The 26,627-nt window shown below is 33.7% G+C and overlaps 1 protein-coding gene across 2 annotated transcripts in view; it reads left to right on the top strand.

Annotated features, from left to right (window-relative positions):
* The window catches only part of COL4A1 (collagen type IV alpha 1 chain), a 207,023-nt gene that overhangs the window by 58,310 nt on the left and 122,086 nt on the right, over positions 1 to 26,627 (top strand). For both annotated transcript variants that reach the window (XM_044670532.1, XM_044670531.1), the window contains one exon: positions 19,786 to 19,842. In XM_044670532.1, coding sequence (XP_044526467.1) covers positions 19,786 to 19,842 — 57 coding nt within the window. The remainder of the gene's footprint in view (positions 1 to 19,785; positions 19,843 to 26,627) is intronic.

Consider the following 26,627-nt stretch of genomic DNA (forward strand, 5'->3'; position numbering starts at 1 on the left):
TAAAAACAAAGAGAAATGATTTACATCATTCTATCTTTTCAGTTTAGATTTAAAGCTTGATGTTAACTAAGTAAGCAGCTGGCCTTCCAGGGCTTTCTTGAGTACTCTCTGTTTGACAGTACAGGGGTAGGTGGGAGAGATTCATGCCAAAGAAACAGAAAGCAAGATTACTGCCCACAAGAGGTTAATGTTCTCATTGAAGTAATTGTAGTTTAGTTGGATGATCTACACGTACACAGGTGAAGATATAACATACTCATGAATATATATGGTTTGCAATAGTAAATTTGCTGAATTGGAAAGTCTTATTAATGTATTATTAAAAATAATAACCCAAAACTTGACATTCACATCCACTATCTTCAGTTTGCCTGAAGAATGGCAGCTAAAGTTCCTAGAACTTCAAAGTTGAATGCTTTTATAAAATGCATAGAATGTAATTCTTATATCCAGGCAAGACACTTTAATTGTTGGCATTCTCATCCTTTATGTCTTTTACTTCTCCAAAGGATTTAATTAAAACAGAATGGACATTACCTTGACTTCTGAATTTAACATATTCCTGGTCACTTTTTAAAGATGCAATGCATTTAAATTTGTTTTATAGTTTTGAAAACAGAAAGCTTTGTAACCTTTCCACAGAGGATTAGGAAACATTCTCTTGAACCAACATAATGAACTATTTTAATAAAAGATTTGCTCTGGTTTTCAAAGGGGAAAGTTCAAATTCTGCCAGCTTCCTGTCTAGTCAACAAAGAATCATGAAAGAAGCAGAGGAAGATTGACAATTTTGTTTCCTTAAACTTCTGGCAGCTATAGCCTGCTAAAATAAGATTTCCTATGACTATTTTTCCCGTACCCTAATTGTGTAGCATATAAACCGTTTTTTTTTCTAGGAAAAAAAATCATTATTACTTAGCCAATATTTTCAAACACACTTAAGTGTTTAAATTTGCTTCCAGTTTAGAACATTTAATATAATAGCTTTCCCTACACCAGGAATCATGTGATCAGTTATTGTCAGAACCACCTAATGGGGACCAGCCAACTTTCAAAACTTTATGGTAATAAGGTATGCTGAAAGATGTGGCAAAATTGGTTGCTTAAAGAGTTATAAAGTGTAGAGAACAACTGATATCACCTAAAAAGGGTAGAATATAAGAATTAGGGGAGAAGGGAAAATAATTGTACTTTAAAAAAATTAATCAAGTGTAAAAGCATTTGAGGTGAATTCAGAAAGCCAGCTAGCGGACCATTGTGAGGAAGCAGTATTGAGATTTAGACAGGAAATGACTAAAATGTGAAGGAGGACTTTGGCAGCTGTGAAAATCATATCTACAGTTTTCATGGAAAGGTTAAAGAAGTTATATAATTTAGTGAACTCTGTTCTCTGTCACAGTCAAGAAATAAGATGTTCTTGGATTTGGAGTCTGGAGGACCTGAGTTCAAATCTTGCTTTGAATATTTATTGTGTGTTCCTGGGCAAGCCACCTCATTTTTCTTAGCCTGTTTTTACTTTTTTTTGTAAAATGTAAATAATCAGTGATGAAGAAGAGTAATTAAGCACTTGTATTGCATTTCAAGTACCTAATAGTTTCTATGTTTATTGCTTTGGAATATGTTTTAAGATATATACGTATCAATCTTCATCAATGATTCTTTTTAATATGTAATTATTCATTCAATCAATCAATAAACATTTATTAAGTGCTACTATGGGATAAGTATTATACTAGACACTGGGGATACAAACACAAAAAATTTAATAATTCCTGCTGCCAAAGGGTTTACATTCACTATAGATAAAATTCTCTACAGTATGAACAGTTTTTTCACATATGATATATATAGAATATTTGTTTTCTTGTCTATGTATTTTTCCATTTGATTTTTATATTTAATTATAAAAAGTAGTTAATTTATACTTTGATTCCTATTACAGTGAACTTTTTAATAAATTTGAGAAATACTGACAGTTTTACTATGTTAGCTAGATGTAACCATGTCTTCTTGTATAGTTCCATCTTGATTTCTGTCAAAACAATTATAAATGTTGTCTTCAGTGTATATTTATTGTTTATTTGACAAGTTAATAATGAAAATTTGATGTTTCATTAATGTAAATAAAAATGTACAATTTTCTTTCTATAAAATTTAAAGATATTTTTTGTTGGCAGTATAGAGAAGTAAGAAATATTTTGTGAGTCTTTTAAAAAATGGGAATAATAGTGATAGCATCTGCCTCACAGAGTTTCGTGAGGATCAAATGAGATAACGTATGTAAAGTGCTTTGCAAACCTTAAAGCATTATACAAATGTTGTCTTCTATTACTATTATTGTTAATAATTATTATTATTCCAGCTAAAAGAAAGCAATTCTCCACATTATGAATAAATTGCCAGTTTTCAAATAGCTACTTTGTAAATACACTTATCATGAAAATATAATTTTATCTTTATGGTTCAGAAGACATTTTATGGTCTTGTAATGCTTTAATATCACCATAATAAATAACAATTATAGATAGAGAGACATGATGACTGATTTAGAGGTCTAGGTTTTGTAATATGTTTCATAAAAACAACATTTAAAGTTTTGGAGTATTTATTTACTTTGGAATGAGCTTCAAATAGCCAATCAAAATCATAAATAATCATTTTATTTCTAATATGGAGCAAGGTACATTGTTGAAGGAAAAAAGGAAATGCAAAATTTATTAAGCACCTACTATCTGTCAAGCACTGTGTTAAGACAAAATAGACCTGAAGATCTTGATAAAATGCTAGAATTAATATCTGGTTACCTGTTTCTGAGATATTATTTGTTAGATATTCAGGATAGCAGAGTGAGCCTTCGTTTTCATTAGTATTAAAGCTATCAAAATTCTGATGTACTGAATTAGAAATTAAAGTTGTGCCCCCAGTGCTTGACTGAGTGTACAATTTGATTGATCTTTTCGGGAAATAGGAAAATGTGCTATGTCATATTCAGTTGCTTTTTTTCCTCTTGAGATATCCTGATGCAATGTCCTGAAAGGAATTTCCAGCTCTCAACCCAGTATCTATCTTGAGAACATACTTCATTTCAGTCTTTATGTATTGGCTTTTGTGTTATTAGCTCAGTGGTATTAAAGATACCACTATTTCCTTTAAATGTTTACAGGAACTGAAGAGCCCAAATCCTCCATTACTATATGGCTTGGCATGTGCTCCAAGGATGTGAAGCCATCAATCACTAAAACAGAAGCCTCTTTTTACTACCTCTCTAAGTAGCAAAATCCAAATGATTAATCTTGTACTTTGCTCTGGAGGTAAAAACAACAGCGCTTGTCAGATTTATAAAGGAAGTGTATTCCAAAAATGAGGACATTCTAAAAATTTTCCTTCCTTTAGTTTATCTTAGCTTGCATGAATTCATCAAAGGAGTAATAAAGGAATTTTAAATCACATGGTCATCTTAAGGACACGTAGTTTACCTATAATTTTTAAAGGAAACAACAGAATTTTAAAATATTAAAAGTGTGATGAATCGGATGGTTTTTATTTTTATACATGGACCTAAGTAATATTAATTCTTGACACAAGCTAATTGGCAGCATTAAGTCAATATGATCATTCCAGAGTACAGTATGTGTTTAAGAGACAGAATTCAAACTGAACAGAGTAAAGAGAAGTCAAAAGTGTAACTCCTAAGGAGCTGAGGTTTTGTGTTATAGTGAGAAGCTTTCATGCCTGCTCAAGCCTTTGGCTATTTACCATCTCATCTGCACTCCCTACCCTCTTTCTGCTTTACAAATCATGCTCTGGGAACAATAATCACATTAACAATAATAATGATGATAACTCACATTTATATAGCACTTACTATGTGCCAGGCACTGTGTTAAGTACTATCATTACCACTGAAAAGTATGTGGCAATCTCTTCTCCGTAGCTTCATTGATAAACCCGGTGACTCTCCGGACCAAAATCTACTTTCTTGGTCACCATTCTCTCTTATATATGATGTCTCCTCCATGAAGGGAAGGGATTGACTCGTTTTTGCAGTTATCTGCAGAATCTAGCCCAAAGCCTGGCACATAGTAGGTGCTTAATAAATACTTTTTCATTCTTTCATTCATTCCATTTGCCACATCCCTTCAAACATTTATCATTTTCCTTTACTGTCTCTTTCATTTATTCTAGAGGGCAAAATGCATTAGGATTTCAAAAATAATTGGTACATATAACCAACACAGAGAAATCAGACAAATCAGCCCATGAGGAATCTACTCTGAGGAACTTAGCTAACTTTAACATTTTACACCCACAAACTAGAAAATGTTTTCTTTTTCAAGCTACAAATCTGTAGTCCCTTTGCTATAAAGAGTAAATGGGACTATTTTCACAACTCAATGTCTATCTTTGATGTTTATTTTAAAAAAATGCATTGAGAAAAACACCTACATAAATGCAATTAACTGAATTAGCTAAAGTATAACTTTATTTTATACTGTGAAGATTTCACTTTAATCTGCTGATAGTAGTCTTAGTTATATTTTATATTTTTCAAGAATATGTGGTCTTACATAATAATCCCCTTAATATAAACTTCAACCTCCACCATTTATTGGTAATCATGGATTCATGAGCTACGGTAGCAAATTCATCATCTGTTGGCCAGTTCTCTAGTTGTGAGAACTTTGCTAGATTGGCTCTTGGAAATTAGTCAAACAGTATGCTATCAGCTCATGATGACCTTATTTTATATGTTTTATGGGTGGGGAGACTGAGCATTAAAGAGTTTCAGTGACTTGCCCCTCAGTTGGTAAATGGTATCATCGTCATTCAAACCTAGATCTCTTCATTAACCTCTAAATTGACTGCTCTTACTGTTGCCTCATGCTGCATTTGCATAGTTATCCTTAAATTTTTAACTGTGAATATTCTTAGTGTGGAAAATATCCTCCAACACAGAACACCAACTCTGCCCTTCTGTTATCATTTTGAGTCCTGGGGTCATCATTGCCTCATCACATATGAGGAACTGAGGAATGGCTGTAGTGTAGGAGATTTGGGTTAAGTATGTGGTTTGATTAAATTTTTCTCTTGTATTTTAGCTTTGTTAACTTCTTGCCAATCCATTTTTATTCCCTCTTTTGAGACCTGGGTCAATATCTTGTATCTTTTCTGAGATATCTTTCCAAATTAACTTCATTTTTACCCACAAGTTTTGCTTTTTTTTTTTTTTTTGGTATTCACTTAGGACTTACCTATAACTTGCATGACATTATTATTTTGTTTTCAAGTTGCTTCAGAGTATACAGGTTTTGTTCCCAGAGTTGGTTAAATGTTTATCAAGAGAATGTTGTTTAGTCGTTTTTCAGATGTCTGATTCTCCATGACCCTATTTGAATTTTTCTTGACAAAGACATTGGAGTGTTTTTTCCATTTCCTTCTTCTAGGTCATTTTATAGATAAGTAAACTGAGGCAAACAGGATTAAGGGATTTACCAAGCGTCACATGGTTATAATTTGAGGACAGATTTGAACTTTTTTGACTCCAGGCATTGTGCTACCTAGCTGCCTCTGGAATGGAGGGTGCCAATTAATGAAACCATTCTGGCAAATTGTGTCAAATTGTATTATTTCCCCCCCCCCTGGCATTGTCTTATCTTACTTACTTAGACAACTGGAGATGGCAGAGAGTTAATAAGACCTTATTTTGAATCTTGCCTCAGACACTTGTTATTAGACACAATGTGATCTAAGCAGGTGCCTTTAACTCTCTTTGCTCCAATTTTCTCATCTTTGCATTGGGGATAATAATAGCGCCTGCCTCATAGAATTTTGGGAGATAAAATATGTAAAGTTCAGAAGAAAAATTAAAATTCTATATAAAATTGCACTATTATTATATTCATTGTTCTCCCAACTAACGGACATCTAACTGCCTGAAGAGAATCTGACTGCCAAAGTTGAAGATATTCCTTTAATAGACTATATACATATAAATGTTATAAAGTTTAGGAGAGTGATTGATGTAAGGACCTAAAAAGGATACCACTTAGGTAAATAAGTTACTTCATGCTTCAGTATGAATTTCTAATCGTGAATCATATTTCCAACAGGGCACAGATATAGAAAAAAAATAAACATTCAGAGTAGCGTTTGAGTTTTGAAAATAGTCCCATTTGCTCCGTATAGCAATGGTGCTGCAGTTCTATACTTTGAGAATGAAACATTTCCTAGTTGGAAAATGTAAAATGTTAAGGGATAGTGCTTTTGTATCCAGATCGGCATCTCCAACAGAAGCAATAATCTCATTAAAGCCATTTGAGCATCAGTCCTACCTCAATGTGTTGTGGATTTTATATACTAGACTAAAGATTTCTCTTAGGCTATATTAGGGTTGGTTTTTAGTGTTCTTAATTAGCAATATGTAAAATAAAACCTGCGGATCATAAGAACTTTAGATGCCTTTCATTTTATTTTTTTTGTATTTATAGCTCTACATAGCAATTTGTAGGGTGTCAGTTTTGAGGGGTTGTATACAGGAGCTCTGATTTTATCATTCTATGCAGGTCAGCCCTTGGGAAGAAATTTTCTCTACTGATTCAGATCATTTCCTTGGCAACTTTATAGAGGAAGAGAATATCATTCAGTACATGCATTTTAAATTAATGGATGGGAGAAACTGAATGGACTTGTATGTCATTTCCGTTTGAAAGCAATACCAGTTGAATTAGGGAATCAGAATAATTTATACCAGCACACACACACACACATACACACACATGCAAATATACACACACACAACTGAATCAACTTCATATCATCTTGAGCCAGTATTTTGATCTTTCTTTGTTTTTTCTTTCTTTAGCTATAAATGCAGGAGCCAGTCTGAATGGCCAGGCTCTTTCAACTCTAAAATCCTCTTACTACAATATGAATGGTATCAAGCCTTATTAGACTCTCCTGAATGAGTGAACACTTTCATTTTTTTCCTTTATTAGTTAAAATACACTTTAATATATTTTCTCATTTGATTATAGCAATAATACATACATACATACATATATATATACATACATATATATATATATATATATATATATATATATATAAAGCTAAGATAAGAAGGGAGGTATTAGGATCACCATTTTTATGGATGAGGAAAATGAGGCTCCTAAAAATTAAGTGTCTTGCAAAGGAAGTTCATAAAGCTAAAAGGGTGATGCAGCCAGTAGGTTTAAACTCAGATTGTTTTTGAGCCCTAAACTAGTAGTTTTTTTCCTGCGTCACTTTTTTACACCTCCTCATCCTATCCATTGCCAATAACCACTTATCACATGTTGGTATACTTCTGTATTGGTTTTACAACTTTTTGAGGTTAGAGCATCACAGTCCTTGAAAGAACTTGAGCATCTGACTATGGTTTTGGAATGGGTTTTAGAAATGATAGGTCATGTGCAAATTCAATATGTCCACCATGACCACACTTTTTCTCATATAATCTCTGGTGATAACCTCTTGGGATCTGGGTACATAATTTAAAAGCCACAGAATGCCATTTGAAAACCACTGTTTTAGACCAGTGGAAGTAAGCCTTCCTTCTGTGGTTACACCATTTTTAGTCATGAATGCTTTATATATATATTTATTTATCTGTTTGTGTATGTGTGTGGGAGTAGGTCTTCTTTGACCCAAATATCTTACTTTCAAAGTCATTCTTTGTCCACCAGCAATTACACAGTCTATATTTAGAAGTATAAGAGCTTGATGAAATCAGTTAAATGTTTTCTTTCAAATCTTCTAAATGGTGCATGTGAGCTAGAATAATGTCACTAAGAAATCATCCAGATGGATCCTTGGCCTTTTGTCAGAAGCCTATTTATTGGCTTCCCTCTCCATCTTTTGCAGGTGTTTGAGGGCTCCATATAATTTATTACATGTGATCTTCTGTTTAAAATTTGTTGTTTTTTTCAAACCTAGTTTTGAAGTTATGAATCAGAATCTATTAGCCTTGGGAAGCAGTCAGATCTAAAAGTGGATTCCTCTGCATTAAGGGAATTTAGAGAGTGACATTTAAAAACTGACTATTTTCAGTGGAGTATAATATCAATATTTTATTTTTGAATGGTGGGTTTAGGGGCAATTTGAGTATTTCAGACTGGAAAAATTATATTCATAAAAATTAGCTTTTAATTGAATTTTGGCAACTTTTTTCTTTTTTAAGGACTCTTTCAAACAGTTATGGTTGCTACTCTTGACAGAATTCTTATTTGACAAGTTCCCCAATCAAATTGCACTAATAGTAAAATAACAGCATTGTAATACTTTGGTTCACTTAATGGGCACAGCATGAATGGAATTCTATTTCATAATAAGGAATGACCTTTACTGTGCCTATTGGCATCTTCATCATGAAGTAGAAAGGGGAAATATACAGTGATAAGTAGCCCAGTAGATAGGATAATGTAGCATCAGCAGAAGGTTCATGGGAGGAGAAGGTTGAAACTAGTCACTAAAATGAGTTTGGGCATTATTTGGAAAATTCATTTAACTATTATTACCTTAGTTGGTCACTAATTTTGGATCATCTTCAGTAGTTAAATAAGAAGAAAATTAAGATCAGGCTTTGAGAATACCAGTTAAATCCAATGAAACGAGCAGAGTTTGGAATGAGAAGGCTTGACTTCTAATCCTGCTTCTGATGTTTCTCCTGTGGATTTTGAGCAAATCATTTAAAATCAATGAGCTTCTGTTTCCTCAAACATAGGAGAAAAGATTTGAACTCTGATGTCCATTTAGCTCTAGCTCTATGATGTTAAATGAATTTCTTTCTAAGATTACCTTCTACCTAAGGTATACGGATCCTCTTTGTTCCTATTAATGGACATTCTGCTTTATCCATTAAATTTCTTTTTTTTTTTTTAAACCCTAATTTTCTGTCTTAGTAACAACTCTGACAGACAGGCAAGAGGTAGACTAAGGAGGTTAAGTGATTTGCTGAGGGTGGCACAGTTAGGATGTGTCTGAGGTGAGATTTAAGCCCAGGTCCTCTTAATTCCAAGCCTGACACTCTACCCACTGTGCCACCTAGCTGCCCCTTTCCCAATTAAGTTTCTTAAATACAGGTACCAAATTTCTTTGCTTTTGCTTTTTCTTGCCAATGACTGATACAAAGTCAGTTCTGACTAAAGTATTGATTAATTGATCAAGCCTATGAATATTCTCATTAAATTTATCAAATAATTGAAGGAATATTTGAAAAAAAGCTGTTTTATTACATTGGAATATATATTCTTACTAAAAGAATAGAAGCAATTAAACACTTATGGATAATCTATTCAATGAGCAGATAGGTGGTACAGTGGATAAAGCACCAGGAAAAGATTCAGGAAGACTCATCTTCCTGAGTTCAAATCTGACTTTGGACAACTTACTCGTTGACCCTGGGCAAGTCACGTAACTTTTTTTTGCCTCAGGCTCCTCATATGTCAAATGAGCTGGAGAAGGAAATGGCAAATCACTCTAGTATCTTTGCCAAGAAAACTCCAAATGGTATTACAAAGAGTTGAACATAATTGAAATAATATATGAATTTGGTTTCTAGGTTACCAGAGAGATATAAAGGCAGATGATAGGTATTCTACTTCCTACTTCTTAGAGAGAAAAAGAATTTATTGCATGACTTTGAGCAGGAACAGATTTTATTTTTGAATTAGTGATTCAGAAATATGTATAATTCAATCATCATTGTAGAACTAGAGAACTTAGTGTTAAAAGGAGAAGAAAAAAGGCAGAAATGAGGGTGTAGATTGTAGATGAAAAATATACAAATAACTGGTAGAAAAATTTCAAAGTAGAGAGAGCAAACAAAAAAGATAATGGTGGCAAGTTAGGATAAGATCCCTTGAATTTGAATTTTTGCCTTTTTAAGTTAATAGTTTAAATTTGATGCAATTAGAAGTTACTAAAAGGATGAAAAGTGAGAAGAATTGCAGATTTTAAATGACTAACAAAATTAGATTTGTCTTGGGAGTCCATGGGAAAGGGGGTGGGGGGTTTGGTGGGGAATGATTTCTCTCTGGAGGATTTTTCTTACCCTGGTCCACTTTGTCTTATAATCATAATGAGTCAGTTTCAAAACTGGGAAGGTGGCCCAGCCCTCATGACTCTCAACCTAGTTCTTTAGACAGTATTTCCAGCCACTAGTTCAGGAAGAAACAAGTGAGGACCACCAACTCATTTCACATACTATCATTCCAGGCACAGCTCTCACATGGCAACTAATTTTAGTCACTGTTGTTTACAGCTGGATATAAACCAGTGACCTAGAGGTGAAAGAAAGTTCTGTAACTCATTACCATTCCTTTTAGTCCATCCCGTCCCCTGAACAATAATATTTAATATCCACCCCCAGATAGTGTGAGAAAGGGAAGAAATGGGATGAAAATGAGTCAACAACAATTTCATGACAGAACAAAAAATAAAAGAGAATAGGACAGCAATCACATGGTGATATTAAAAGTAACAAAGCAGACACTCTCATTTCCTCCATGCTTATTATTTGTAGCCCCATAGACTCCTCAAAGATGATGTCTAATGAGAAACAGATTAATATGTGTTGCTCACATGTGCAGGTTTCCACAGAAATACTGTAAAAAAGCAAAATGTTTCTTTATATTCAAAGCTAATTTAAATCCATATTGTTTTAATCTTGTGTGAGAAAGGCACCCTCATTATTTTATGTTTTAATTTGAAAATAAATCATTTGAAATTCTGTTCTATGTTTTTATTCTTCATGATCAAGTGAATCACAAGAAATATTCAATTACCATAGAACTCATTACTTTCAATTGAGTGAAGTTGGGCATTTCTTTTCAGTATTTCTCATGGTTTATAGCTATGTTCAGTCTTTTTCATTGTGTCTGACTCTTTGTGACTCTGTTTTGGGGTTTTCTTGGGAAAGATACTGGAGTTGTTTGCCATTTCCTTTCCCAGAGCAGTTTACAGATGAGAAACCAAGGCAAAGAGGGTTAAATGACTTGTCCAGAGTCACACAGCTAGTAAGTGACTGTGGTCATATTTGAGCTCAGGAAAGTAAGTCTTCTTGATTCCAAGGCCAATGTCCAACTCTTGGTAACCCTATTTGGGATCTTTTTTTCAAAGAAACTGGACCGGTTTGCCATTTCCTTCTCCAGATCATAACTACTTCACACCAAGTGCTATGATGATAAAATGAACTGAGAGATGCAAAAACACTTTAAAAAGTGAAAGATGCTATGAAAAACAAGGCGGTTTTTATTACTTATAGTTAATTACTGAGTACATTTTTTTTCTTAACTGACTTTATGGGAAATTTTTGCCTTTCTGCACATTTTTATTTAATCTAATTATTCCCAAAATAAACCTTTCTATCATGATATACTTTTGTAGGGCAAAGAACTATTCCAGTAACTTTTTGAGGCAGGGCTACATCCAGAAAGACAACTATAACAGTAATAAAGCCATGGAAGGATTCTGACATTTTGCACAGCAAAGAGAATGTGAAAGAGGAATTTGGGAGATAAGCTGCTTAGAATTGGCAGATCTCCACATTTCCCTATTTGGTGGGATGTGAAACACATAAAAGCTGTGTTAATGTAGTGATGTTAAAGGCCTGACTTCAACCAGAAGTGGGGGGGGGTTGGGAGAAAGGGGAGGGAAGGAGAAAAAAAATCAGGAAATTGAGGCTGTCACTCCACTTAACTCGTTCCAAATGTGCCTCTGTACAGTAGAAATGCCACAGTGTATGAGGCCGCATGATAGCCGAGGGCAGCCTGCGGGGGCGTACACACACACACTAACAGCTGGGACTTTTTGGTTTGTGAAAGAGGTACTTTTAACCGTAGAATTAGTGGGCCTTTTTCTCATCTCCCTGTGCACCCCATGGAGCTCACTTCAATGTCAATAAGAGGTCTGTGCTTAGATCAGAGAGAGGCAGGAACAGACTTTCTCTATATTAAAGTCTTTGCTACACCCCCTTAACTCCCATTCTGTTGTGCAGCTTTAAGCATTTTTAAGGACTGGAAAACTTGACACTTTTCTTTTCTATCTTTAACTTAGGAAATAAACAATATCGAATGGTGCTAATTTCACCGAAAGACAAAAATCTCTCCCGTAAAGTTTTGACACCTTAGAGAATGATGAGGAAATTTGATACCTAAGCTATTTTATTTAACATTTTAAATATCTTCCAAATTTAGTTTTTCTGATTGCTTTCAATCAATCCTTGATGTTATCACTTCTCAATCAAGGCAGAACTTTAGAGTTGATTGCTCTCAGACTTCCATAGAACTCTTTTATTCATTCCTTCAATATTAGAGACAATTAATATATATTCCCACTTTCCTCTTGGGTAATCTTGTTCTCTATCTTATGTACTAATGAGAAGAGGTCAGGCAGACTTTTGGGGGTTCATTCTGCTTCCTTGTAGACTTATGAATATAAGGGAATAGATGACAATTTCTTTAAGAACTATTCTTTTCAAGAATCAATTATTTAGGGCAGTGTTCTCCCTTCTCCACCCTCCCCCTCATATTTTTCTATACATAGAATGCTGGCACTTAGCATGGATTATTTCTGTATGAGAGATTAAGAGCAGTAAGCTATTTGCCATTTAGTCTTACAGGACCTTCTCTTCGTAGGCCATTTTCCACCAAGGGAAGAACTTAATGTTTTTAGGTCCTTTTCACATTTAGCTGTTGTTTGTGGGTTATTTTGTGCATCCTGTTCAGGAAGTACAACTATTACCCTAATGGTTTTTTCAAGCTAAATAATTTAATTCTGGGTCTCTAAAAAGGGACGAAATTTAGAAGGAAGTGTACGAGTACTTCACACAGTGAACAGTTCTTCCCATCCTAGAATCTGAAACAGATGCGTAGGGAGCAAGTTGATGGGGTACAATGTATTCCAGACGGTTGTAAGAATAAACAGCTCTCGTAAACTCTCTTAGAAGTGTAGCCAGTAGGGAGCTGTCTGGTTATATGAGGTTGCTCATATCTTTTGATTTTGCTGAAAGATCCAGATGCAAAATGTATTTCCCAGGAAATTATGAAATTTGTGACATAGTCTATAACATGCTAGGTCACCAATGAATGTATGCATTGAAGTCACCCCAGTGGTTTATGTGCCCCCGTTCCATGATGTTAAATATACAGCAGAGTACTTAGTAGTTGTTTCCATTAAGGCCTTCACTTTTACATAACTGTTTCAAAACCCACTCCTTCTCATGGAAAACTCTTATACAGAGTCAGCATTTACCTATATTTGTCAATGAAACATCTCCATTCATAATTGAAATAACCACAAGTGGGTGCTATCCAATAAGTACAAATGCATAATAGCAATAAATAAATAGGAACAGAAATAGAAATAGAAATAAATAAATAAATATAAATATAAAAAGAGAAGAAGAGAAAAATGTCTTTAGCCCATGGACATATCCCATGGCAGTTATGAATGACTGATTCCAATCTTTGATCTGTTTCAAATTCCATTTTCTTTTTCCTCAGTTTCCCAATCTGACAGATTTAATTACCCAGACTATCTCATAAGAACAGATTGAGAATTGTTGCTTCAATTTTGAAAGAAAAGACCCCATAAGAGTGAAAGTTGCTAATATTTTTATTAACATAATCATCTTCTCTTAGCTCACTCCTGTGGTAAGACAAGGAAAGTAAAACACAGTCTTGGATTGGTCATTCCCAGTGGTGAGCCAAATAAAACACACTTGTGGGGGAAAAACCAATTGCCTCTAGGAAAGATATCTTATTCCTATAAGGGTAATTACTAATGGACCATCATTTCATTTAGAATTCTGCAAATGACATTTGAATTCTTATGAGACAGCTCCTCCTTAAAGAGCATTAAAAAATTCTCTCTTGCACCAGAATATCATTTTATATTACTTTGATAACTTAGATACACATTTATTCATCAATATTAATTCACTGTTAATTTTAGTACTTAAGTTAATTTAATTTAAGTTAATTCAGTATTTAAGACCGAAAGTGTACATATTCTTTACATTCTTTTCTGTAAAACTGTCATTTTTTTTCTAAACTCTGACTCAAGTATAAATATTTATTCTCATAATCTTCATGAGATAAAAGTCAAGTATCTTGAATTAAGAATGCAGTTAAAATAATTTCAAAGCTGATTTTAGAGTACAATAAATTTGCCTGAAAAATATTTATTTGTGGTAGTATTGTTCTACTACAGGTACCAGAATGCTTTACATTATAAAACATTAGATACAAGTTATAAAAAAGAAGATATACTATCTATGTGATTTCTTTCAATCATGTCCTTTTAGAGATGATCAAGTCACATTTAAGTATAAAAAAATCATGATCTTGAAAATATCTGTTCTTTGAATTAAAGATGAAAGCACATTAGACTTTTTCAAGTGTGGTAAGAATATAATTAGAGATAAGAGTTGTGTTATTAAAGGGATAACAATGACAGGGAAAAATAAATCTCCTCTGGACATTTGTGGTTGACATACAAGGGCAGGTAGTGGGACTACATGGAAGACACTTGGCATAAATATGTATAAATATGGTACCATAGTCTTGAATCTAGAGTCCCACTAATGAAAGAACAACTTATTGAATAATTTAAGGGAAGGTTCCAGGAAATTACTTGTTACCAAAACTCCATCATGAAGTCTAAAAATAGGTATCTCCATTTTTAATGTTTGCTTCAGTTTTTAATCTGATATTAAGAATAAGTCGTTATTGGCTAATATGCAAAGAAGTCCATGTTTTTTTAATCTGTGGTTTTCTGTATAACTAGGGAATTGAGCACTTATTCATTCATTCAAGACATATTAAGTGACAATGTATTTGTCATGTACAAGGCACAAGAGATAAAAAAATTGTGTAAGACATACTCCTTGCCCACAAAACTAATAGTTCATGTTTTATACTGCTTTAAGCTTTGCAAGTGCTTTACTTATATTTTCTTAATTCATAGAGCTTTTCTTAATTTCCCTCATTGAACCATATGGTAGCTTTGTGAAACAGGTGTATTTATTAGTTCAGTTTTACCGGTGTATAAACTGAGCATCAAAGGGGTTACATTACTCATGTAGTCCATAGCAAGATTCAAGCCCAGGTCTTCATTACTCCTTGACTTACACTCTACACACTATAATGCATGCCTCATATAAAAAGGTATATTCTAGAATCTTAGCATCTCAGAGTTGGAAGGTACCTTAGAGGTGAACGACCTGGTCCAACTTGGACCTGATCAAGAATCTCCTTGATAGTACTCATCAGAAATCTTCATCCCATCTCTATTTCAATAACTCCTGCAATGACAAGAGGGCTCACTATCTGTGGCAGCCTGTTCCACTTTTGGCCATCTTCAAATGTTAGGACATTTTTTTTCCTTGGAAGGGCCCAAAACTTGGCTCTGTAACTTCTTCCTGTTACTCTTACTTTACTTTCAATGACAAATAAACCAAATCTAATTTATTTCTCTTTCCACAATGATAAGCCTTCACATACTCAAAGACTAGTATCAGGTCCCATCCAAATTTCTTCTTTTCTAGGCAAATTATCTCCATTTTGTTCATACTCCTTAATATTCTGTTCACCTTACTCTGGAACTGTTTCAGATGGTCCATGTTGTTCCAGAAATATGGTGGTCAGAACTCAACACAGGATTCCAGATGTGGTCAGACTAGTGTGGAAGATAGCCAGATCACAGTCTTCCTTGTTCTGGACACTATGTTCTGGACACTCTGAATTCAGTCTAGAATAATAATTATTTTTTGGCCACCATTTCACATTGTTGACTCATGAAGTTTGCAATCCATTTTCTCTTCCTATCTGGTCCTTGCCCTGTGGTTTCCCCCACCCTCACCCCCAAAATGAGCTGTTGTTTACCCACCCTGCACTCTTTGTGCTTGTACTTAAAAATAATGATTTTTTCAGTCCCAAAGAAGAGTTATGACCTAGGACATGAATGGATTCATTATATAATGGTGGTCATTACCAAAACCCACTGGAAAACTAGCAACCAGTAATAATAATAGCTAGCATTTATATAATGTTTTAAGGTTTGGCAAAGAGTTTTAGAAATACTATCTTCTTTTATCCTTGCAAAATCTCTGGGAGGTAGAAGCTATTATCATCCCCTTTTTATAGATGAGGGAACTGAGGTAGGAAGAGGTTAAGTTAAGTGACTCCTCTACGATCACACAGCTAAGTAATTCTCCAAGGATAGATTTGAATTTAGGTTTTCTGACTCCAGGGCCATTGTTTTATACCTTCTGCCACTATTTAGAAAAATCAGCATATAGATTAGAAGTTCTAATCTTTGTTATTGTTTTTCTTGAACCCCCCTTTGGCAGTCTGGTGAAACCTCTGAATTCCTTCTCAGAATCATCTTTATAAAAATATATAAAACAAAATATGCAGGATTATAAAGAAAACCAAATACACTGAAAAACATTTATCAGATATTTTAAAGAACCACAGTTAGAAGACCCCAGATTAAAATCACTCAATTTAAAAGGAACTGAAATATCTTGTATATCCTGGGACATACCACTATCATCAAAAGAAAATTGATACGACTATTAACATCCACTAACACACATTTCTTACAATTCTGCCCTCATTTCCTCCTGATGTTGTGGTGAACAGGGTGACTAAGGCATCCGGCTACTGGGCCTTGTCAAATTATTCTCCTTATTAGGTGAAGCAGCCACACTCTAGGCAATTGGCAGGTGTTTCATGGCATAACTCTCTACATAGTTATTAACTGATTGTTTGAGGATTGCCAAAATCCTGTCTGAAGCCTCATTTTATTTTAGTTATTGTGTTATTTGTACTTTTGAATATCCAGGAGGAAAATTAATCTTTAGCTTAAAATTCTTTCTGACACTATCTGCCCAGAGTTGAATTATTTTAGGAACTTAGAGAAAAATCTTGGGTTGCTCCAAACATAAGGAAGAGACAACGTTTTGGGGAATGGTCATTCTTAGGAGACAGTTAGGTGGTGTAGGGGATAAAATATTGTACATGGGGTCGGGAAGACTGAGGTCTTCACATCCTATCTCAGATTTTAATTAGCTATATGACCTTGAGCAAATCACTAACTTCACTGTTTCACTTTCCTCATCTGTAAAATGAGGGAATTGGCCTTGAGCTCTTCTATCGTCTTTTCCAGATGTGCATCTATCATTCTATTAAATAAATTTATTGTTTATATGTTATCTATTAATTAAATGAGCCCTGGAAATAGTCACAACCCCTCTTTTGGAACTAAAAAGGCCATGGTTAAAATCCACTGGAATGGTGAAATTTAGGATGGGGGAGGTATGGATATATACTATTTATACTAAACTATATCAATAAATTATATGTTACATGTAAAATCTGAAAAATATAGAAATTATATATTACATGTGGGTATAATATATGTGTAAATGAATTTATACATACATGTATGTATGTGTATCTGTATGTGTGTGTATATATATTTATCAACTGATATTGGGCAGCTAGGTGGTTCAATGGATAGGGCAGTGGCCTTAAAGACAAACAAACTCATCATTTTTTAGACATTTACTAGCCGTATAACCTCAGGTAAGTTATGTAACCCTGTTTGTCTCAGTTTCCTCATTAGTAAAAATGTCTGGAAAAGGAAATGGCAAACAACTCCACAGTATATTTGCCAAGAAAATCCTAAATGAGATCATGAAGAGTTGGATACAATTGAACAAAAACAAATGATTGGATTTTCACTTAATTGTTTACCAATAAAACCCATGTGTATCAAATCAATATCCTTCATCATCTGTAAATTACATGGCTATGTTGCATTTAAGATAAAAGGGTCATAGATCTGGATCTGGAAAGTACCATAAAAGTCATTTCATCCAACTTCCTTGTTGTATACATGAAGCAGCTGAGGCACAGAGAAGTTCGATGATTTGACTGTAACGCTAGTAGCCCAAATTCAAATTTAGGTTAATCACTCCAAGCTGATCACCAGAATGTCAAATGTTCTTCAATATTCTAGAAAAACCATTGATATAAAGGCTGAAAATGTTTAGGTCCTTTTTTGAGTTGGTATGCTGTTGATCAAAACCTAGGTTATGAAGGAAAATTGCTTCACATGGATTGATTTAAGATGGCAGAAGGACCCAAAAATATACTCTGAAAAGAGTTTAAAATGTGAGTCAATATAAGAAACATATCAGTGATCTCTGGAGTTTGTTTGGCCAATTGTCAGTTGTCCCCCTTTCCAAACTATAAAATTAAGAACAGCTTACTGTCTTTGAGGCACTTGTTCGGATTTAAAGTAAATATCTCCAGATGTCCTTGTTTTATGTAGTAGATTACTATGGCAATGGAGCTAATATTTGACTTTACAGTTAGAAACATTTTCTTCCTGTGATTACAATGTTCTGAAAGGAATTGAATACAAATTGAATACAACATTCAAGAAACTAATATCATGTTTGGTTCAAACTTGTCCAAGAATGCAGGTATTAACTTTCTCTAAATGTTAAGACACTTCCCCCAGTAATGATAAACAAAACTATTTATATTAGACTTACTTATAGCCTGTCTATGGTTAGCTAGCAACAATATTTTAAATTTGAATTCTGTCTGGGCAAGTTTAATTATCATTGTAATCAATTATATTTTTACCTTGTTGGCTCTTTTCCCCTTTATGTTAAAAATTTTATTTCTTCCTTTATTTCTTTTTCTATATTTATATAATACTTCTATTTACAATATATAATTTATGCAATATAATTTACATATTTATTATGTAATAAACATTTATTTCTTCCTTTGAACATAACTTTAAGCTTATGTATATTAAAAAGAAATCCATTTGTTATAAAATTTAGCTCAATTCAACAGATTTGTATTAAGAATTTATTTTGTAGATGGCACTGTCATAGGATACAACTATTAAAAGAGAACTGTTGGGTTAGAGATGCCCTTTAAGCATTTCCTGTCCCATTTTATTTCTGTTGTTCTCATTCATTTGTATTTTCAGTGAGCTAAAAAGTGGCAGACATTTATGTATACAATATGCTACATCACTGCAAGGTGATATAGTGGATAGAGTGCTGGACTTAGAGTCAGAAAGACCTGAATTCAAATCCTGCCCTTGACGCTAATTAGCTTCCTGGAAAAGTCATTCAACCTTTTTCCCAGGCTTAATGTTTTCTTCTGTCAATTGAGATAATGATAGCATCTACCTCACAGAGTTGTTGTGATGATTAAATGAGATAATATATCTAATTTTGTATGATATACTTTAATAAATATATTTGTACAGTATCACATATGTTCTATTATTATGATTCTCATAAATCATGTTCAATAACTTCAAGTTTAAATGGAAATTAAAGGATTTCAAAAGGGATAAGGACACTAGCTATCAAAATAGGTAATGATTTGATTGAATTCCAATAAAAAGTTATTGGGTCAAATCTTTCCAGGCTAAGAAATGAATATGAAGGATAAATGAAAAGTGTCTATCACTGAAGTAAATAAATATTAAATTTAATAATAAATATTAGATAGTAAGAGTAGCAAAAATTGCTTTCTCAGTAGGATGATATGATAAATGAATAGCTAGCTATTTTCATCATGAGAAGAGGAATTAGCCTAATTAATCAGGATTTTTTTTTGCAGTTTCAAACTATTTGAATCCTATTTTTTTTTCAGTTTCAAATTATTTAAATCCTATTTAAATCCTATCAAATTTTATTTTCAGGGCTGTTCTGGTTCAGGATGTGGAAAATGTGATTGCAACGGAGTGAAAGGCCAAAAAGTGAGTATTCTCATTGCAAATGTATACTGTTCTTTTGAATTTTCACCATGTAAGAAATAGGGTATTTGTAAAATGTGAAAACAATAAAAAGAACATAATCTGAATGCAACTTTAGTAGTTTTAAACCTGCTTTCAACAAAACATAAATTTTAATATATTTTCCTTAGAAACATCTTTTGTTTTTCTCTACTAGGGAACTAGCATGTAAATAGCTAAACACTTCAAATTCTATTTTATTATTCAAGGTTATTCAAGAATTGGCTGGGCTGAAAGAGACTTTTGTAAGCTTATATTGAGGATGTTAATTTGTGACACTTAGGATGTTATTTCTTTTCTTTAAAAAAAAGTTTCTTTGGAATGTGAGGGAGCTTTCATTTTTAATAACATTACCTTGTAATGGAAGTCAAGTCTTATCTTGCTGAATTTGTAAGCAGGTGGGCATTCTCCCAGGTTTTTATACATGGGAGAGTGAGCCAGAAAGAGGCAGAGTTGCTTCCTAACTCATGTCAATGAGTTCCATTTTGTGAATGAAGGGTCACTGACAAACAATACTCTATTGCCAGTGATCAGATATAGTATGATAGTAACACGTCTGGTTAATGCTTCACAAAAAGGTTTTTAGGCTGGGCTTTGCTCTGGCTGTGAGTTGACTCATTTCATGCAGCCAACTTTGGAGATCTTATCTCGTCACGGAGTGCACACCCAAGGTTCTTACTGAGGTATAAACTGACCTTTTCAAAATTCAGTGAATTCCACTTTACAAAAAATATTTTGTGCCTTTATCAACTATTTGTTAAAGTACTAGACTTTTTTTCTTCTCTGCTTATCAACAAGTACTATTACTGCTGTTACCTGGTTGGTATTTGGATAAATGAAGTCTGTGAGAAATTTAACATCTCGTTATCTACTAATTCATTTTTATATTTAATTCATTTTATTGATTTTGGGAATTCACTAAGTTTGCATTCACCAAGATCATTTTAAAGTATAAGAAAGTACTTGTCAAAGCACAAAAATGCTAGGTATATAACTTATATCCTAATTTATAATATTCTTAAGATTATGAAAACCAAGACGTAGGAAGTCATAAATCAGGAAATACAAATTTTTATGTTTTATCAGGGTTTTTTAAACCTTTTTTTATTATTTTGCAAATATCTTTGTGCAACCCATGAACTCCTTTTCAGAATAAGATTACAAATGAAACCAATTACATTAATTAGCGATCAAATTAAAAAAAATTATTCATGGACTTGAAATTAAAAACCCTTATTCTAGGTCATTATTAACCATATTATTTCATGTATGTGGAGTGCTTTATGGTTTTCAAAACATTTTTACATCTAAGTCTCAAAATAATTTTGTAAAGCGGGTAAGGCAAATATTAGTTTCCCAAGTTACAAATGAGGAAACTGAAGGCAGGTAGAGGCAATTGACTTGCTTAGCATCAAAGATTGTACTTAGGTGTTCAAACTCTTAATATCTTATAAGTCTGTATATTTAATTACAATTTTTAATTTACCACACATTTAAATTATCAATAGAATATTGATTGAATGGTATTAGGAGTTTCTCCCTTCTTTCCTTACATGCATATATTGATAATAGATAGTGATAAGAATATTCACTTGTTGTTCAATCCTTTCAGTCATTTCCAACTCATCATTACTTCATTTGGGGAATGAATTTGAAGTCTTCTTTCCAAAAATATTGGAGTAGTTACTATTTCATTCTCTAGTTTATTTTACAAATGAAGAAACTGAGGCAGAGTTAAGTGACTTGACCAGGATCACATATCTAGGAAGTATTGGAGGCCAGATCTGAACCCAGAATCATTCATCTCCTGGCTTTCTATGCAGTGATACCCCCTAACTGCCCTGATCTTATGAATTCTTGATGTTGTTATCTGATGAATAGCTAAGACTTTTTTTATGATTACCTAAGTCTAGATGCAGTCAAGCCACAGGACTGCAAAAGATTTAAACAAAAAAGATTACAAATGGGGAAGATGAAGTCAAAGTATTAAACTCTAGACTTGTAAGGGAACTTTGAAGATCATCAAATCCAGGGATGTCAAGCCTTGAAATCTTAGCATGAGTATTGCATTTTTTCTCTTTTGTACTTTCAAGGCAAAGGGGTCTCAGCTCTTTATCCCTTTGTTCAGAGGAATATGTAATTGAATTAGCAAGTCTTTCTGAAAAGAAAAAAAAAAGGCTGCAGTTCTAAAAATAGATGACTGCTAAAAAACTTAAACCAAATGTGAGATCTGAATGTGAAGCCAGTGGTCTGGTACAAACCCCTCATCTTACTGATGGAAAAATGAAAGTTCAGAGAGATTTTAAATTCTAATATGACACAGCTAGTTGATGAAAAAGAGAGAACCAGTTTTTTTTAAAACTTCATATCTAGGGATTTTTCTATAACACATTGCCAGAGAATCACTAGTTCAATGGTTTTAGCTCTATTTGCTATGACTGAGATGTGTGGAAACCAGAAATTTCTTCCTGATCAGGTTGAGGTTAATGAACTCTGCATTCAAAAATTCTCAGACCTATTGGAAAAGATTGACTAATAAAGACATGATTTACCCAAACTTTGATTATTTTTTCAAACCTTTTCTTCTTCTTCTCTTTTAAAATCTCTTTTCTTCTGTTGCCCATTTGAAATAAGCTTTTTCAGGCCTAAAAGCAAATTATATAAAGTACACAATGAAATTATACAAAGCTGATTGCACAAAACATTCGAATACATATCAGTACATGACAGAAGATAATAAAAATAGTTTTAATTGAGATTCCCTCCCTCATGAGTGGTTCTGCTTAAAAACGGTTATCCAGAGAGCAGAACCATTGAAGCAGCTGGTAGTACATTGGGTTGAATAACAGACTTGGAATTAGGAGAACCTGAATTGAAATTCAGCCTCAGACTCTTACTAGAGAGTGGTAGGAATCTAGTGAGATATTTATTTCCAGAAGTATCAAGGATGTTATTATTGAAGATTTCTATAAGGGATGGAAAGTTGGAGCAAAAATCTTCCAAGATTCCATTATGGGAACTTCTGTGTGATCCTAGGCAAGTCACATAACCTGTATTTATACCCCAGTTTCCGCCAATTTAAAATGGGGGTAATCATAACACTCAATTCCCAGGGTCATTGTGAAGATCAAATGAGATAATGTTAATTAAAAAAAACAATTAACACAGTGACTGGCACATATTAGGGGCTATAAACATGCTTATTTTCTTTCTTCCAATGAGCAGACTGTACCAGGAATTAGATTTCAGTTCATATTGAGATGTTTCTATCAGAGAGGTCCAAAAACAGATTGTGAGGCAGAGAGATATTGAGTCCCAGAAGTGTTGAAACCAAGGGTGGATAATCACTTATCAAGCATGTCATAGAGATTTCTACACGGGGTAGAAAGTTGAAGTAACTAACCTCTAAGATTCTTTTTTATGAGAATTTTTTTCTGTGAAATTAGGAGAGTTTTTGATTTTGTGATATCACTATCCCGGAGATTCTTTTTGAATCATATTAGAGAAATCACTTAACATATTGGCCATGCATGTCCAAATATAGACTCTAACAAAGGAAATGCTCTTACTGGAATAACTCGACTATAAATTTCACTTCCATGCCAAGATCCCTCAGGCTGACTCATATTTAATTTTATCATTGGGAGGAGGGTCAAGAAGCATGTAATTGATAAGGCCTCTTGTTTCTACTTTTTTCTTTAAAAACATAAAAGTGAATTTCAGCATAAAAAATGGTTCCTAATCTCAACTTCCAAGGCATTAAATAAAGCAGCAGAAAACCAGCATACTAGCTATTTTGTTTTTAGTTAAACAATTCACCATATTAAACCTTTACTTGCTTTTATAAAGACTATATTGAGCAATTTGGAATAAAGTAAGTTGTTTACTCACCACTTCCCTGGATAGCTGTTTATATCTTCAGATGTTTTCTCTTAAGTAATTAATTTGGCTTTGCACACAATGCCTTTGTGTTCTTTCAGAGTCTGCAGCAATGTGGGAATGTTATCTGTTTAAACTGATTAGGGTTTTGAATACATGCCCACTCAGAAACAGCCAAAAGTTAAGCTCTCTTTTTTTGATAACGTGGCTTTTTTTTTTTTTAAGAAGACTATTTGAGACATCAGGAGAGGCACAACATTCCCAAGAATAACACCTATATTTTGAGAAAATTAACTCTTTCCATTTTGTTAAGATAGATTTTTACTGGATGATGAGTTTCCTAATTGTTTTTAACTATGTACATTACTAGCTTTGTGCCAAAGGCAACATGGAGTCAGGCAACCTGGATCCTGGTCCTTTCTCCATTGGCTTTGTGACCCAGGGAAAATCACTTGTTTCTCAGTGGCTCAGGCAGCTCTGTAGCTCCAATGAAATCTCAGGTCTGGACCAAAAGAATCACAAAATAAAAACCAGCCATTGGACTATGGAGTACAGCAAGTGACACATGTACTTTGTGGTCTCTAATTATCCACAAATAATATATTCACTTAACAAATTTTGTGAAGCCCTATAAATCATTCTTGATCCTCAAAGGTTTTATGTTCTCATCCTTATTTCACAAAAACTTAAGTGATTACTCTTTTTCAAGTTAGTTTTTATGTTTTGATTTCTTTCTTGATTTTAAATTTATAGCAGAAAGACACAAATCATTTTTGTTTGATTTGTTTTGAGACTGAAATTTCTTATCCTCTCTAGGCCTGAAGTACAGTGGTCATTCCCTGATGGATTCTAGTATTGACCGATGGAAGCTTTAATCTGCTTCATTTTCCCAACCTGAGCTGGTTTGCCCTTTTAAGTCAGCCTAGTGACCCTTTTCTACTGGGTGGCTCACCTTACTGGTGCCAAACTTAGTGTGGACACCTCAGCATGCAGGCCTGTAGCTCAGACCTCACAATCTTCAAGTGGTCTACCAACCTCAGCCTCCCCAGTCCCCAAGGACCAAAGGCATTGGCCACTATGCCTGACAGAAGAAAAAACTTAGACTTTTCTATTTATACATGTTATATGTACCAAAGTCTCAAGGATCTGCATTTTATTTAACATAAAAAGAACTAAGTACCATAATTTTCATTTGCTTTTTTTCTTGTAATTGATATTCCTGTATTTAATACATACACTTTATTATTAATGAGATGTCTAGCAAATATTCATTAAATATCAATTTTGCATAAAGCATTAGACTATGCTTTGGAGATACAAATAAGAAGAAATAATGACATAAGATTTAAGGACTTGAGAGATGAATAGTAAAATTTCAGAAAATTATTAAAAATCCTATTGATGTGTAAAATTTGTTTTAAATTAAAAAAAAAGATTTAAGGACTTGAAGGGACCTTAGAGATCATTTAGTTCAGTTACTCATTTTGCTAATGAGGTCGCTGAGGCCCAGAGAGAGAGAGAGAGAGAGAGAGAGAGAGAGAGAGAGAGTGACTTTACCAAACTCAGAGAGCTAATGAGTGTTGAAAGACTAGACTAAGCTTTTAAAAAACTTTTTTCCTTTTGTGTTCTTTTCACTTCACCACAACTTCCTCTCTGAAGGATCCCAATTTCATAGCTTTTTAAGAAACAGGACCACAGACCACAACAGAGAGTAGCCTTTAGGGCAAAATATAATTACCTCCACTAAATAAGCACTATCTATATGCTTTGTATTATGTACTAGAATTTAATGAAGTTCAAAATATATTTATTAACATTTCCTCTGTGCAAGGTACCAGAGAAATAAAAACAAAAAATAAGAGTCCTTGGGAGCTTACTTAAATTTGCTTAGGGTGAAACAACATATACACAGATCAGTCAATAAAAGGCCATTTGGGGAAGGAGAGAAAAGTATTAACTGAGAAGATCATGGAAGGCTTTCAGTGTAACTATCACCCAAAGTGAGTCTATAAGGAAGACAAGAATTCCGAGAGACAGAGATGAAAGAGAGTCATCCTAAGTAAAGGTATTAGGCCAATTCATCCATAAAAATAGCCATCAAATATCACACTTCCTCGGCTATCCCAGGGCTCTGAAAGGTATATCACTCCATTATTTAAACTGTGCCATATCTGATCTGAAAAGGTAAGAGATGGAAGTCCTTAGCCAATCTGGAAATGATTCACTCTCTCTAGGCTTGGAAATCTGGGAAGATTTTTGTGTACTATAGCTAATTCAGGATATTTAGTTCTTTTAATATAGTAAACGGTATTAAAGTTGTTGGGAACTTTACCCATCCAGAGGAAACACTCCCAAATTCCATTGAAATATAACTATTTTTCTCTGGTTGCTTTACTAGAGATAGATAGATATTTATCACAAACTTAAAGAATTCCAAGATTTAGAAATCTCAGTCTTGAGAGTGACGTGCGAAGATTCTGCTTTTTTAGACTTTCAGCAAGAGTTTCAGAATAATTGCAGTCAAACAAGCCATTGTATCAGTCCTAAAGACTCAGACATAGTGTCTGTAGTTAAACTGCATGCATACTATATGTAGCTCTGTGATGGCTACAGGCCAGTGAAAGCCATACCTTTCTGTAATGTGCTAAAATGGAAATGAATGAAAGGACTTCTGGTGGATTAGGGAGAAAGCACTCTTTCCCTTTGGTGCCATGGGCAGACCTCCCAGTCTTAGTGCTTGTGGAGTGCCAACTTTGACCTCAAACTAAAATTATCAAGTTTAAAAACTATTAGAACTACTTTTGATCCAAAGGAGATTGGATAGGTTCTGTGTCCAAGGATTTGAGTTTCAGCCTCTCTTTTCTACCGAA

This window comes from Gracilinanus agilis, chromosome 3 (assembly GCF_016433145.1).
Source record: "Gracilinanus agilis isolate LMUSP501 chromosome 3, AgileGrace, whole genome shotgun sequence".
Taxonomy (NCBI): Eukaryota; Metazoa; Chordata; class Mammalia; order Didelphimorphia; family Didelphidae; genus Gracilinanus; species Gracilinanus agilis.